Genomic DNA, 13,412 nt, shown 5'->3' with positions numbered 1-13,412 from the left:
GTGTGAGATTTTTTTCTTCACCTTGTGTTATCATGTTGAAAGTCAAAAAGTTCTCTGTGCTGTAGTATTTCAGACTTTGAGGTTTTACATTACTGCTCAGTCTATATATTCCATAGCCAAGGGAAGTCACAGATGCTGGGAAGAACAAGAACAGGCAGACACCGAGAGATGCAAAGGCTGAGTCTGGGCATCTGGAGGGATGGATGTGGGGGCTCCCAACCCTTCCTGGCTCTTAGCTCTCATGAGACGTGAATTTCTGTCCTCCCTCCTCCCCTCCTCCTTGCCCTCCTCCTTACCCTTTCTGCTGCTTCTTTCTTTCCCTCCTCTCCTAAGATAGATTCTTCTGACTTGCATAAGTAGTAATGAGTCTCTCTTACTTTCACCCAGAAGGATCTTGGCTGATGTGATCACCTCTCTGAAGTCAACTGTGAAGCCTTAGGGCTTCCCCTCCATTTAGTCCCCCCCCAATACAGGGTGGGTTCATTTAGAGAGTTATGGGTTATCTCACGAGAGAGGAAAGAAGTACACAACAGATTCCAAATTTGGCAAGGCAGCTCAGGTTCCACGCCAGCACATCCGTTACTCACCCCTACGTCTGGATGCTCTCCACTCTGTATAAAACTTACACTCACCTTACTTTCGCCCCGAAGAAGTTTGGGCTGAGATTTTTCAGAGGAATATTGCCAATGAAATGAATTATCCCTGGGTCACTGTAACAATTCCTCTCCCCTTTATCAGTAACAAGGGTCAGTTTTACTGCCTGTTAGGAGCACACTCTAATTTGTCTAACAAGATGGGACCTATTAACACAAGATTGTCACAGTGATGACACAGAGACTTTCACACACAGGGGTGATTCCCCCACCCCCACCCCAGTGATTGAAAAAAATCACAAAAGACAAAGAGCCTTGTTTAAAAGAACGTGTATTATGCTAAGTAAGAATTAAGTGTGAATCACTAACAGAGAGCCAAGGAACAAAGTTCCATGCCCTTCCAACATACACACTCAAAAAATCCTAAATCAGGGACAGGAGCCTTGGATTTGGAAAGTCTGATATTTGTCTTTAAATTTACAAAAAAACTAACTTATGTATTTATTTATCTTATTTTTTATTTCCCTAGCGAGCCTACCCCTGCATGGAGCCCTCCTCCCCTAGAATTCACCTGCCCACGTGCAAGGACCCATCCTCAGAAACTGGCCCCACTTATGAGCCACTCTTTACCGTGTGTGTGTGTGTGTGTGTGTGTGTGTGTGTGTGTGTGTGTGTGTGTTGGACTCATAGATCTGCCTGCCTGCCTATGTTTCTAGAATCAGAATTACAGGCGTGCATCACCACACATGGTGCCAAGTGGAGGTCTGGTTTAGAATATCTGCCTCCTTTCACTAGATCTGAAGAGATGACATCTTACTCCTTGTTGTTCTAGCCATGGCTAAGTCACAGGATAACTAACAATCCCTGCTCCTTGGACATCGACACAGCCCCAGGTACTTGACGATTCAGGGGCTCAGAATAAGGCAGGAAAAAATGAAATCTTCTAGGCCAGTGAAATGGCTCAGCAGATAAAAAAGCCTGTAACAAACTTAATGACCTGAGTTCCATCCTCCAATCCCAGAGTGAAAAAAGAGAACTGACTTCTGACAGTGGTCCTCAGGCCTCCACATACGGTGTCTGTGCCTGCAACACACAGTGTGTGCACATACATACATTATTAGCAATTTCACTTCCAAATTAAAATTTCTTTTGAAAAGCAAAAGTTGATTCCTCTTCTCTTGGAATAATGCTGAGAAATCATTTAAATCACGAAATGATTTTTATTGTGTTGTCTTTATATATCACTGTAAGCATAGGTATTGTCTATGTAACCCTCAGAAAGTGACAGAAGAGTCTAAAAGAGCTTCAGCCCAGACCTCTAAGGCAATGGAAACTTCTGGAGGAACCTCGATACTTAAGAAAGGAGTTTCTGATCGCTAAACTAGAAAGGCGGAGAGCTGGTCAGCAGTCATGACGAATTCTAGCAGAGTAGGGATAATGCAGAGCAGACTGTATTTGACAGAGTTGGAAGCGTTGACCACAACAAAATCAACATGTGGACCCTAGAAACCCCTTCTCTGAAGGGTTGACATTTCATGCATTGAACACTGAGTAAGGGCTCTACCAGCTGCTCCCCAGTTAGCTGAATTATCATGAAATCCAGCAGACTCTTACACTGCAGCAGATGCTCACACTGCAGCAGACCCTCACACAGCAGCAGATGCTCACACTGCAGCAGACCCTAACCTGCAGCAGACACTCACACTGCAGCAGACCCTAACCTGCAGCAGACCCTCATACTGCAGCAGACCCTCACACTGCAGCAGACCCTCACCTGAAGCAGACATTCACACTGCAGCAGACCCTCACCTGAAGCAGACCCTCACCTGCAGCAGACCCTCACCTGAAGCAGACACTCACACTGCAGCAGACCCTCACCTGAAGCAGACCCTCACCTGCAGCAGACAATCACACTGCAGCAGACCCTCACCTGCAGCAGACCCTCACACTGCAGCAGACGCTCACACTGCAGCAGACCCTCAACTGCAGCAGACATTAACCTGAAGCAGACCCTCACACTGCAGCAGACCCTCACATTGCAGCAGACCCTCACACTGCAGCAGACCCTCACATTGCAGCAGACCCTCACACTGCAGCAGATCCTCACTGCAGCAGACCTTCACCTGCAGCAGACCCTCACACTGCAGCAGATGCTTAACCTGCCGCAGACCCTCACACTGCAGCAGACCCTCACCTGCAGTAGACCCTCACACTGCAGCAGACTCTCACACTGCAGCAGACCTTAACCTGCAGCAGACCCTCACACAGCAGCAGACCCTCACACTGAAGCAGACCCTCATACTGCAGCAGACCCTCACACTACAGTAGACCCTCACACTGCAGCAGACCCTCACACTGCAGCAGACCCTCACACTGCAGCAGACCCTCACATTGCAGCAGACCCTCACCTGAAGCAGACCCTCACCTGCAGCAGACCCTCACACTACAGCAGATCCTAACCTGCAGCAGACCCTCACACTGAAGCAGACCCTCACACTACAGTAGACCCTCACACTGCAGCAGACCCTCACACTGCAGCAGACATTAACCTGCAACACGCTCTAACTCTACACACAAATGCAGTCCCAGCCAACATGACTTTCAGAGCCAGAATCCTTCAGCAGCACCGCTCACAACACGTGACCCAGGCACCAGCCAGGATTTTTCTTGGCCCTTTTTTCCCAGCACAGTTTGGACAGGGAGCCAAACAGTCTCTGTCATCACAGATCTGAGTTAGGCTGACCTACTCGCCTGTTTTGAAAGGTCCATACCCTTCAGATTGCTGTGAAAGCTACAGATTTAAATAAATGCTATCTTTTTAAACTCTAGGCCAGTGGTTCTCAACCTTCCTAATGCTGTGACCCTTTAGTACACTTCCTCTTGTTGTGGTGACCCCCAACCATAAGATTATTTTATTGCTACTTCACGACTGTGATTTTGCTGCAGTTGTAAACAGTAGTGTAAATGTCTGACGTGCCCCACAGGTGGAGAACTGCGGCTGCAGGAGATAAGACATCTATAGGACCTAAAAGGATGGGTGAGCAACAAGCACTTGTTCCTTCTGGTGATGGCCTTTCTGGCCACTCCGAGCCTGCACTGCCAAGTGACAGGGTGACCTCCCTGTTCCTAGTGACATTAGACTCCTCATGGCTGGCTGGGGGTCCTTTACGTTCTTGGATTGTTTTTCGTCTTGTTTTTTATGTTCTTGGATTTTTAAGCCATTTTTAAAAGTATAGTTCTTATCCAGGCATGGTAGAGCACACTTTTAGTCCCAGCACTCACAAGGCAGAGGCAGGCAGACCTCTGTGAGTTCAAAGCCAGCCTGGTCTACAAAGCAAGTTCCAAGACAGCTAGGGTTGTTTAACCCTGTTTAGGAAAAAAAAAATTAACAAATAAAGTATAGTCCTTTCGAATATTCTGGGCCTAGCAGGTTCTCCTGGGTGCTCTTAGCCACCTGCACTCAAAGAACCTCAAACCTCCTGCTGCAGAGTACCTGAAGCCAGAACCAAGTGTGAGCACCAACACTGCTCACAGGAGAGATTGGCCAGGCACCTTCAGGAGTGGAGTAGGGCTCACGCTCCAGAGCACAGGCTTCTAGAAATATCTGGACTTCCCAGATATCTATTCTGTTTATGTCAGGCCTTGGATCTGTTCCAAAGTTGGTTGATGCCAGCTAAATGAGGTGGTGTTGGATCTCTCTGAGGAATCAGCCTTGGGATGAAGTCTACTGGCTAAGCAGGGGCTATGTATCATGCTCCCTCTCATTTTTTAGTTTACAAGCATCAGCCCAGTGTTTTCTTATGCAATCACTGAATGTAATCACTCAGGCTTCATCCAGCTGCATTTTATCCCTGAACAGCAAACAGCAGCTCCATGTGAAACATAAAAGGCAGGGTCAAGACATGTTTGCTGATAACCTTATCACTATGCTGGATCGCACATCTCCTAGGAGACTGGCTCGCTCAGTTTTGTTCCATTATTTCTTTCCTCTGTTTTTGCCAACTCTGTTCTTCTATGTGGGATTCTGGAACACGCAGAGGAGAAGCACAGCAGCGAGAAGCAGAATAAGCAGGCTCTATGGGCAGAAGTGGGACATGAAATCCTCCTGGGGAAACTGGTCTCAGGGACACAGTGAGCACAGGATTGGTACCTTCTGTGGCCCAGACAGAGGACAGAAGATGTGGCTATGGGCATCCAGGTACGGTGACCACCCAAAGGGCTCTACCCTTTTAAGGAGACAGCAAGACCCCCAAGTTGTGTCAGAACCCCAGGACTGTTTCTGTAGGACTCAGCCTCCATAGTCCAAAGCCTTATCCTGAGGACTCCAACCAGGTGGCTCCCACATCAATAAGTTGTGATGGAGAACAGGAGGAGGAAGAGGAAACTTTGGGATTCACCAGTGTGATCTGTTTTGTCATCCCACAAAAGAGAAAGAAGGGAGAATCAGGCACAGTCGTCCTTCAGTATAAGGAGAATCAGGCACAGTGGTCCTTCAGTATAAGGAGAATCAAGTACAGTGGTCCTTCAGTATAAGGAGAATCAGGCACAGTGGTCCTTCAGTATAAGGAAAATCAGGTACAGTGGTCCTTCAGTATAAGGAGAATCAGATATAGTGGTCCTTCAGTATAAGGAGAATCAGGTACAGTGGTCCTTCAGTATAAGGAGAATCAGGTTGTCCCTTGGTGTGTATGGAGGATTAGCTCCAGAACCTATTGCAAGTACCTTAATCTTGGATATTCAAATCCTTTATAACAAATGGCATAGTGTTTACATTTAACTTTTGCACAGCCCCCTATATATGTTGAATCATTTCCAGATTGCTTCTCAGACCTAGTGCTATGTAAATGCTAAGTAAATGTTGTTATATGATATTGCTTAGAGAGTCATTATAAGAAGGAGAAGTCTGAACGTGTCTACTTCAGGCACAATTATTTTCTGAATATTTTCAATCTGTAGTTGGTGAAAGCCAGGGGTGCAGAGGACTGGCTGTACTTACTGAATGCTTACTCAGGTCCTGGGATTTAAAAGTCGAGAAACTGAGGCGTCGGTGGGAAGAGCCAAGGTCAGAGCCTTGACCATGAGGGTCCAAACACAGTGGTACCTCTGCATGACAAGATACCTCTTCCACATGTAGGTGCTCAAACTGGATAGAGTCAATGTGTAAGTATCAGGAGTCCTGAGAACCAACTGACCCTATCAATCCTCCAAGGAAGAATGTGGGTGACAGGAGCAGAGGCAGCGGAGTGAAGCTCTCAGTGGCCAGCTCTCCACAAGGCAAGGTGAAGGGTTTTCATCACATAGGAACAAGGCCAGTTTGGTTCTTCACTCATCTACCAAGATTAGAAGTTGAAACGCAGTGCACCAAAAGCAGCCTTGGCTTTACCGACTCCAGTTCCAGCCCCTCCCTGACTCACAGAAGAGGACTTGGACGAGTAATTTAACTCCATCCCATCTGATCTCCCACTGGAAGAAACATCCAGGAGCTTTCTCAAAGGGGCCAATAGAAAAAGAAGGGTCTGGCCCAGTGGGTGGACTCCCACTGCTGTGGCCTATAGTCTCCTGGAAACAGGCTCAGGCAGGGGAGGGCCCCGGCCAAGTCCATAAAATTGCAAAGTCACAGGTCAGATTCCAATTGCTCACCCATTAGGGAGGACTCAGCTATTTTGTGAGTCCTCACTGCTCCTTGTCACCCACATTCTTTATTGAGTGGAGAGCAGGCCAGCACAACCCAATCTGCATATGAACCAGGGCTATAAAAAAGGGGGGCTTTGCTTCTGAGCCAGGCTGGGGCACCATTTAGTGCTTAAAAGCAAGCCATTTAACATCTCCGGCTCAGTATTCTGACTGCCCCCCTGCCCTCTTTCTGATCACTTCGGTATTATATTGTTCAAACTCCATTTTAATCACATGCTGGTTATACATCTTGTTGTATGATTCTGGCAGAGATCTCAGTGCTTATAGTACAAAAATCAGAAGTCCCAAAAGCTCTAAAATCTGGAAAAGGCTCCAGATTTCAAAGTGCTTCAGCATTCCAATATAGGAAAGTCTTTGAAAATATCCTCAAATCCAGAAAATCCTCCAATCTGAAACACTTCTGGTCCTAAACATCCCACACAAGGAAAACTCAGCCTGCGTCCACCTCTAATTGTTCCCAGTATACTTTCAAGTGACGTTTCACAGCTGTGTGCGGCCTGAGAACCTTGCAGTAGCAGAGTTCTTTCCCTCTACCCTCTGTTCTACACTCACACATCTTATTACACTTGATTTCAGCCAAAAGTCAAGGATTGACACGCTGCACTTACATCTTGACCTCAGGCTACAAGGTTATCACTTTTGTTTAAGTAATCTGCTCATTAAAGATATTTAAGCTGGGCAGAGTGGTGCACACCAATAATCCCAATGCTTGGAGGAGCAAGAGATCAGTCTGGGCTACACAGTGAGTGAGACCGGTTTCCAAAATGCTGGTGTGTGTGCGTGTGCATGTGTGTGTATGCACGTGCGTGCGGGTGTGTGTGTGTGGTTGAAATACTGAGAAAACACTTTATTTGTTTCTCCAGGCACTTACTAATATACGTTTTATGCTAAGACCCTTTTGTTTTACCCAAAGACTGTCTCTTAATATTTCCTACAGCAAAAGCCTGTTGGAGACTAATTCTTTCAACTTTTGCAATTGGATGATGCACCTTTATTATACCTCTGTTTTTGAAACATAATTTTGTTGGATGTAGGTTGCTTTTGTCCCATTCATAATTTTTAAAGAATGCTTTTTCACACCCTCTGACTTGCCTTGTTCCCAGTGAGAAATTTGCTGTGAGTTTTACAGGTAATCCTTTCATGTGGAGCATTTCTTTTTTAAAGTGTCGAAAACAGTCATTCCAGACCAATGTGAGCACCGAGCACTGTGCCTCGGTACTTCTGAGAGAAGAGATTAAAATGGAGTTTGAACAGATTTCAGACCACAGAAGAGAATTCATGCCTGGTACTATAAACCTGTTCAAAAACTCAAGGTTAAGGAGGTCATGGGCCCTGGGGTTGGGGGAGGACTCACTACTATTGTTTCCATAATTTGATATCACATAATATTGCCTTCTAAATATTTATGTTTATATTCATAGATATGTGCTACTCTAAGCCTGGATCAGAGAAACTTCTCTTCACAGTGAATAGAGAGACTCATGACTGCCCTAGCCATGACTGATGAGCACTCAGTCTTAAACAAGACATTTATATCATTTACTCAGGCTCAGAGAATATCCAGAAGAGGTGGTAGAAAGGGTATAAGAACCAGATGATAGAGAGAGAAGGGCTACAAAACACTATTTTCTGAATGTGATACAGTTCATGAACCCACAGCAGTTAAGGTCACCTGCCCTGGGCCTGCACACAACTGGGCATCACTCAGTATCAGTGCATCAGGGAGCCAAGGCCCAACATGATCTTTAGTGGAAACAAAGCCATATTCAAACTACAGTAGAGAGGATGAGCCAGAGGAGGAACTAGATGATGACCAGAAGACCACAGGTGGGTGAGCAGACCTCGGGGCTCAGGTACCTCTCAGAGGGACATGATCTGAGCCAGCTTAGAGTTCCAGCTGTGTCCTGATCACCCCTGTGAACAGCTACTATCCGAGGGACCCCTACAGATCTCACCTGCCACCTGCTCACCCAGCCTTACTCTAGAATCCCATATTCTGTCCCCAACTGCTGTCACCCTCCTATCTGAAGAGACAGCCAACTCCCCCAGCTTCTGGTGGGAATCAGTCATGTGACTTGTCAGGTCCCTGAGGGAGACCCTAATGAGCCACTGCCCTGGCTACCTTGGAGGAGCTGGCCCAGGTGTGCTCTACTGTCAATGGTCACTGTTCTTTACTCTCCCTTTCCAAAGGGTCTCCCTCAAAATGTCCTATAGGGAAGATGCACGTGTGTCCTCCAGGACCCCCTCCATCTTGGGTCGGCTTTGCTCGGCCATGCTGGCTTTTTGATGAGCCAGCACAATAGCTCATGGAGAAGCCCTCCGGTTCTGCCAGCAGCTCTGTCCCCTTCCACTTACCTCTCCACAGGGTTCCCCAACTCTGAGAAACAGGTTTCCAAAACATCCTTCCCCTTTGATTTTTCTAGAACTTCCCTTGACTTTCTCTCGACCTTTTCTTCAAAAGGCCAAAATTTCTCTTCTTCCATTTCAGATACAGATGTCTTAGGTATTATTCAACCAGACTCAGCATCAAATTCAGACCAAAGGCCCAACAGGGCTTGTTCCTTCTATTTCCCCTAGGAAGTGTCCCCTGGGAGCTGCAGGGACTACTGAGTCTAGACTGCGTGTGGCCAAAGTGGTGCATTTCTTGGGGTTACCAATGTTGTTTCCTTTGGGGCTGAACTCCACTTACTGCCCCAGCCAATGTCTGACCACTGAGTCACAGATCCACAATGCCACAGCCACATGCCCTGCCACACACACACACACACACACACACACACACACACACACACACACACACACTGTTCTGGTCTGGTACAGATCCCTTCCTTTGGTGTAATGCTTCTCTAAGCTGAAGTGCTCCTTCCTGGAGACTAGGAAAGCCTACAAAGCAGACTAAAGCTGCACAATTCACAGGATCCTGCCCCCAAAGTTATAAAAGTAAAAAATCAGTTGCTGGGGAGAGGAGATGTATTCTAAGGGAGCTGTGTGAAAGTTGTATGGCGAACCCCAGGGATGTAATTTTCATGAGCTGCCACCTGCACCTGGGGAGTGAAGTGGGTGGGGGAGGGAGGAAGCAGGATGGGGAGAAATATGCCAAGACATAAGCAAGGGTCACACAATTAGGATAAATTTTGTAAAGAATGAACAATGTTGTAGGGCTAGGGAGATGAATCAGTGGGTAAAAGCACTTGCTGTATAGGGTTGAAGACCTGAGTTCAAATCTCAGAACTCATGTAAAAGCCAGGCATGTTAGCATGCATCCAGACTCCAGTAGTGAGCTTTCCAGTGATGCAGGTGCTTTTGGGTCACCCATGCTCCTGTAAGTAACCCCAGTGCCCTCACTCACTGGCTCACCAGGCTGGACTTGAGTAGTGCCATTTCTTTGATTTGCCATCCATGCCCTATCTGGGATGAACAGATGTCTTCCCAGGAAAGGCAACACCACACAGCTGTTCTGAGTCCCCTCAACTCCCAGAGACTCACATTGCACTTTTTCCCTCCTAATTTCCCTCACTGCACAGTCCAGGCAACCCTGGAGCTGGAGACATTGCTGCAGACTATAAACACTGTTTCCTCCCCAGAGCTGGAAACTCTTGGAGACATTTCTTGTGTTCTACCCATGGGACTAACGGAGCGGAGCTTTGAGCATCTGAACCTTTGGTGGCCATTTCCTATCTTGTCGACCACAACCTTCCAGTTCAAGGACATCCACCAGTAATCCTCATGGCCAGCCGCTGCATACCAAGCATTTCATCAACATGGTCCACATCAGCTCTTGCAAAACCATGTAAGGGGCCAAGCCACAGGCTAATATTAAGTACCCAGAGTCAGGGGACAGTGACAGTTTCCTTCAGATTCAAAGACTTCTTTTGCCCAACATATCCTGCTCCCCCCCACCCCACATACTGTACGGTGCAGAGCCCAGCAGATCTGGTGACCATGGGGCCCATAGGCCTGCTCAGCTTAGGGACTCACCATGCCTCCGGTGCATTCGCGACAGTCCTGGAGGCAGCTGATAGTCTCCCAGGTACTGTAGGCTTTCAGCCCAGCCATTAGGGCCTGTAGTGAGCGCCTGTTGATGAGCTCCCTCCCCTGGAAGATGTCTTCATCCAGGACAAAGGCCGCATGCCTGTGAGACAAAGGAGAGATGGGTGGTGGGTGCAGCAGTGTGTCATGCCCACACGGAAGAAGCACGCATGAGCCCCAGTTACCACCCAAGATCCCCTTCAAAACTGTCACCCTGCACTACCACTAAATTTGCACATCTCCACCACATCGGTCTCCCCTTGTAAATGCTCGCCTTCACTCCCAGCCCAAGAGTGCATTTCTGCAGTCAGGTCCTAAGCCCCATTGCTAATGCTGGCCTCTGCTCCATGCTTCTCGCTTCCTCTCTATCTGTGTACAGGGTCGTGTTCCATTTTATTTCCTTCTGCCAACTATGCAATAAGTTTTGCAGACCTTGTGAGGTGTCATTTTTTAAAGTCCCCCTCTACTGAAAATTCTTCCATGGATTGTATAGGAAGTAGAACAACGGTCCCCAAAGAAGGGCATATTCCTACCTCTGGAACCTGTGTGTATGTCACCTCCTATGGCAAAAGGGACTTGGGAGATGTGATTAAACCAGGGTCCTGGGGGATACATCTGGGCTGGGGTGGACACAAGTGTCCGTGTATGAGAGGAAGGGGCTAGAGACAAGAAGAGGAGGGAACAACCGAGGTGACGCAGCCCTAGGGAGCAGGTGGGCATTGCTGGCTTTGCAGGTGGAAGGAGGGGCGAGACAGGCACTGGGGCAGCCCCCAGAAGCTTTTAAAAGGTCAAGGATGTGGACGCTCCTTAGAGTCTCCAAAGGAAGGCAGACTTGCCAATTCCCTGATTTCTAAGCCAGCAGGCCTCATTTGATTTCCAACTCCCAGAACTGTAAGAGTGTATCGCTGTGCTGTCTTGTGCCACTAAGTCTGTGGATTGCTGTTGTGCCTTCCACAGTTCGACTGAAGTGTGGTCAACTAGGATCTGAAAATACTCAGCGGAAGTTTCCAAACATAAACAGGTCATCAGTTTTCAACTATACATCATCCTGGGCAGCATGCTAAAACCTCACAGAATCTCATTGTGCCTTATCTGGAACACAAATGATCTCTCACATATCTGAATTGTATCCGTTCTAGCCACTCACTAGTGACTTGTGGGAGTAGTTATCGGACTGACTCTGTTCCTGCTGAGGTGCTTGTCCCGGGGAACCCCTGCAGAGATGCCTGACACTGCATGCCAATGTCCATACCACTCCTCTCCCTTCGGCCACTGCACGGATGGTGGGCACAGTACAGTCAGACATTTTGAAAGAGAGTTGGATCACATCCACAGAACAGCTTTACAACACATAGCTACAATCATACTATTTTGCTGTTAGTTACTGTGGCTAACTGCCCACTTTCATAAATTATATAGATTTATTATAGGTATGTATGGAAAAGTAGTATGTTTCGGCTCGCTGTCACCCATGGCTCTCGGCGTCCCTGGGGTATTGGACTGGATTCCAAGCGGTGGGAACAGTTACAGTTACAGCAGTAGCCAGAAGCTACTGCAGATTGTGACTAATTCCTTCTTCAGAATGTTTTCGCCAGTTTCCTCTCTTTTTCATCCACCTGTGGGTGTGACTTCCGCACAACGTCACGTGTCCTGGTCTCCCTGTACGTGCCCTTCCCCCCCAGTTCTTATTCTCTTCCTGCATTCCAAAATGCCGTGGCTGAAGAGGGCCGGGTCTCTTTCACTCTCTTCTTTGAATGCTGTCACTGTGGCCTCGCCTTCAGTTCTTTTAACAAGTTGTATATAACTAATGTTCGGTGTGAAGGCTTTCCTGAATTCCCTCTGCAGTCAGCCAAACTCTAGGACACAGAAAAGGCCCTAGGCGTGGGCATGAAAGTCGCCAAGTGTGGAACGACCATCTCAGGATCTAAAACTTACTAGAACTTTCCAGACTCGCACGCTGAAGTATGGTCACACTATGGTCACACGGTATCCTGCGATGTCCCCATCCACTCTGGGATGTTAACTGGTGCTGTCCCTGTTTAGATCTCATTTAGGTAGCAGCCATTTTGGAACTCTCAACAAAATGAGTTTAAAACTCTTACCTTGAAATTATTTGCTGTTTATTCCTACACTTTGTTCCCTTCCCCCTCTATTTCTGTCTTATTCAATCCCGTCGATCATATTCCACCACTGACTTCTAAAGAGGAAAATATTCATATGCTCCGAAGAGAATCCAGAGAACCACAAGTAACCTTTAAACTATGTTCTGGTTTGCTGAGATAAACACCATGACCGAAGGTGGCTTGGGGAGGAAAGGGTTTATTTGGTTCCCGCGTCCAGATAACAGTCCATCGCTGAGTGAGTCAGAGCAGGAACCCCGAGCAAAAAGACCATGGAGGAAGCTGTGCCCTGGCTCTCTCCTGCTCAGGTCTCTTATACAACATAGGACTACCTGCCAAGGGGTGACACCACCCACAGTGGGCGGGGCCCTTCCACATCAATCATCACAGCCCCCAGAAGACAGCCTAGTCTGGGTACTTAACCAGCATACACTATGCTATTTTTAGTGATTCTTCTAGGGCTTAAAATACATATTTTAGCTATATACTTCCCTCATAGAGTGCTGTATCACTGTGTAGGTGATGCGGGAGTGTTTTCCCATATAGTATACTTTCCTTTCATTTTCCCATCCATTGTGCTACCAATATGTTTATAAATGAAGGGGGGGGGGATAGAAATACAGAGTATTCAGAGAGGGATAGCTTCCACATGCCATAAGCTTCATTGCTAGTGTCATTTGAAGGTTTTTTTCTTATCAACATTATGAGGAATAATTTAGCATTCATTCAAAACGTACAGATATGATGGCTATGCATTCTCATGAGATTATCAATCCACAAAACATTTTCAACAGCACCCTAAAATTACCCTACATGCTTCTCAGTCTATCCCTCCCTCCAGTCCCATCCCAAGGTCACCACAGACATGTTCTTTGCCATTTGCTACAGACTTACTCACAGTAGGACTGTGCAGTGTGTGTTGTGCCTTCCTTATTTCAATTACTGTGCTATTTTGAGATTTATTCTTGTTATTAGT

The 13,412-nt window shown here is 47.1% G+C and overlaps 1 protein-coding gene across 1 annotated transcript in view; it reads right to left on the bottom strand.

Annotated features, from left to right (window-relative positions):
* The window catches only part of Acoxl (acyl-CoA oxidase like), a 270,827-nt gene that overhangs the window by 142,842 nt on the left and 114,573 nt on the right, over positions 1 to 13,412 (bottom strand). Inside the window, 1 exon segment of the mRNA XM_036185521.1 lies at positions 10,266 to 10,419. Within this exon segment, the coding sequence (XP_036041414.1) occupies positions 10,266 to 10,419 (154 nt within the window).

The sequence above is a fragment of the Onychomys torridus genome, chromosome 4 (genome assembly GCF_903995425.1).
Source record: "Onychomys torridus chromosome 4, mOncTor1.1, whole genome shotgun sequence".
Taxonomy (NCBI): Eukaryota; Metazoa; Chordata; class Mammalia; order Rodentia; family Cricetidae; genus Onychomys; species Onychomys torridus.
Note: the sequence above shows the minus strand (reverse complement) of the source record. Positions and strands in the feature narration are given on the sequence as shown.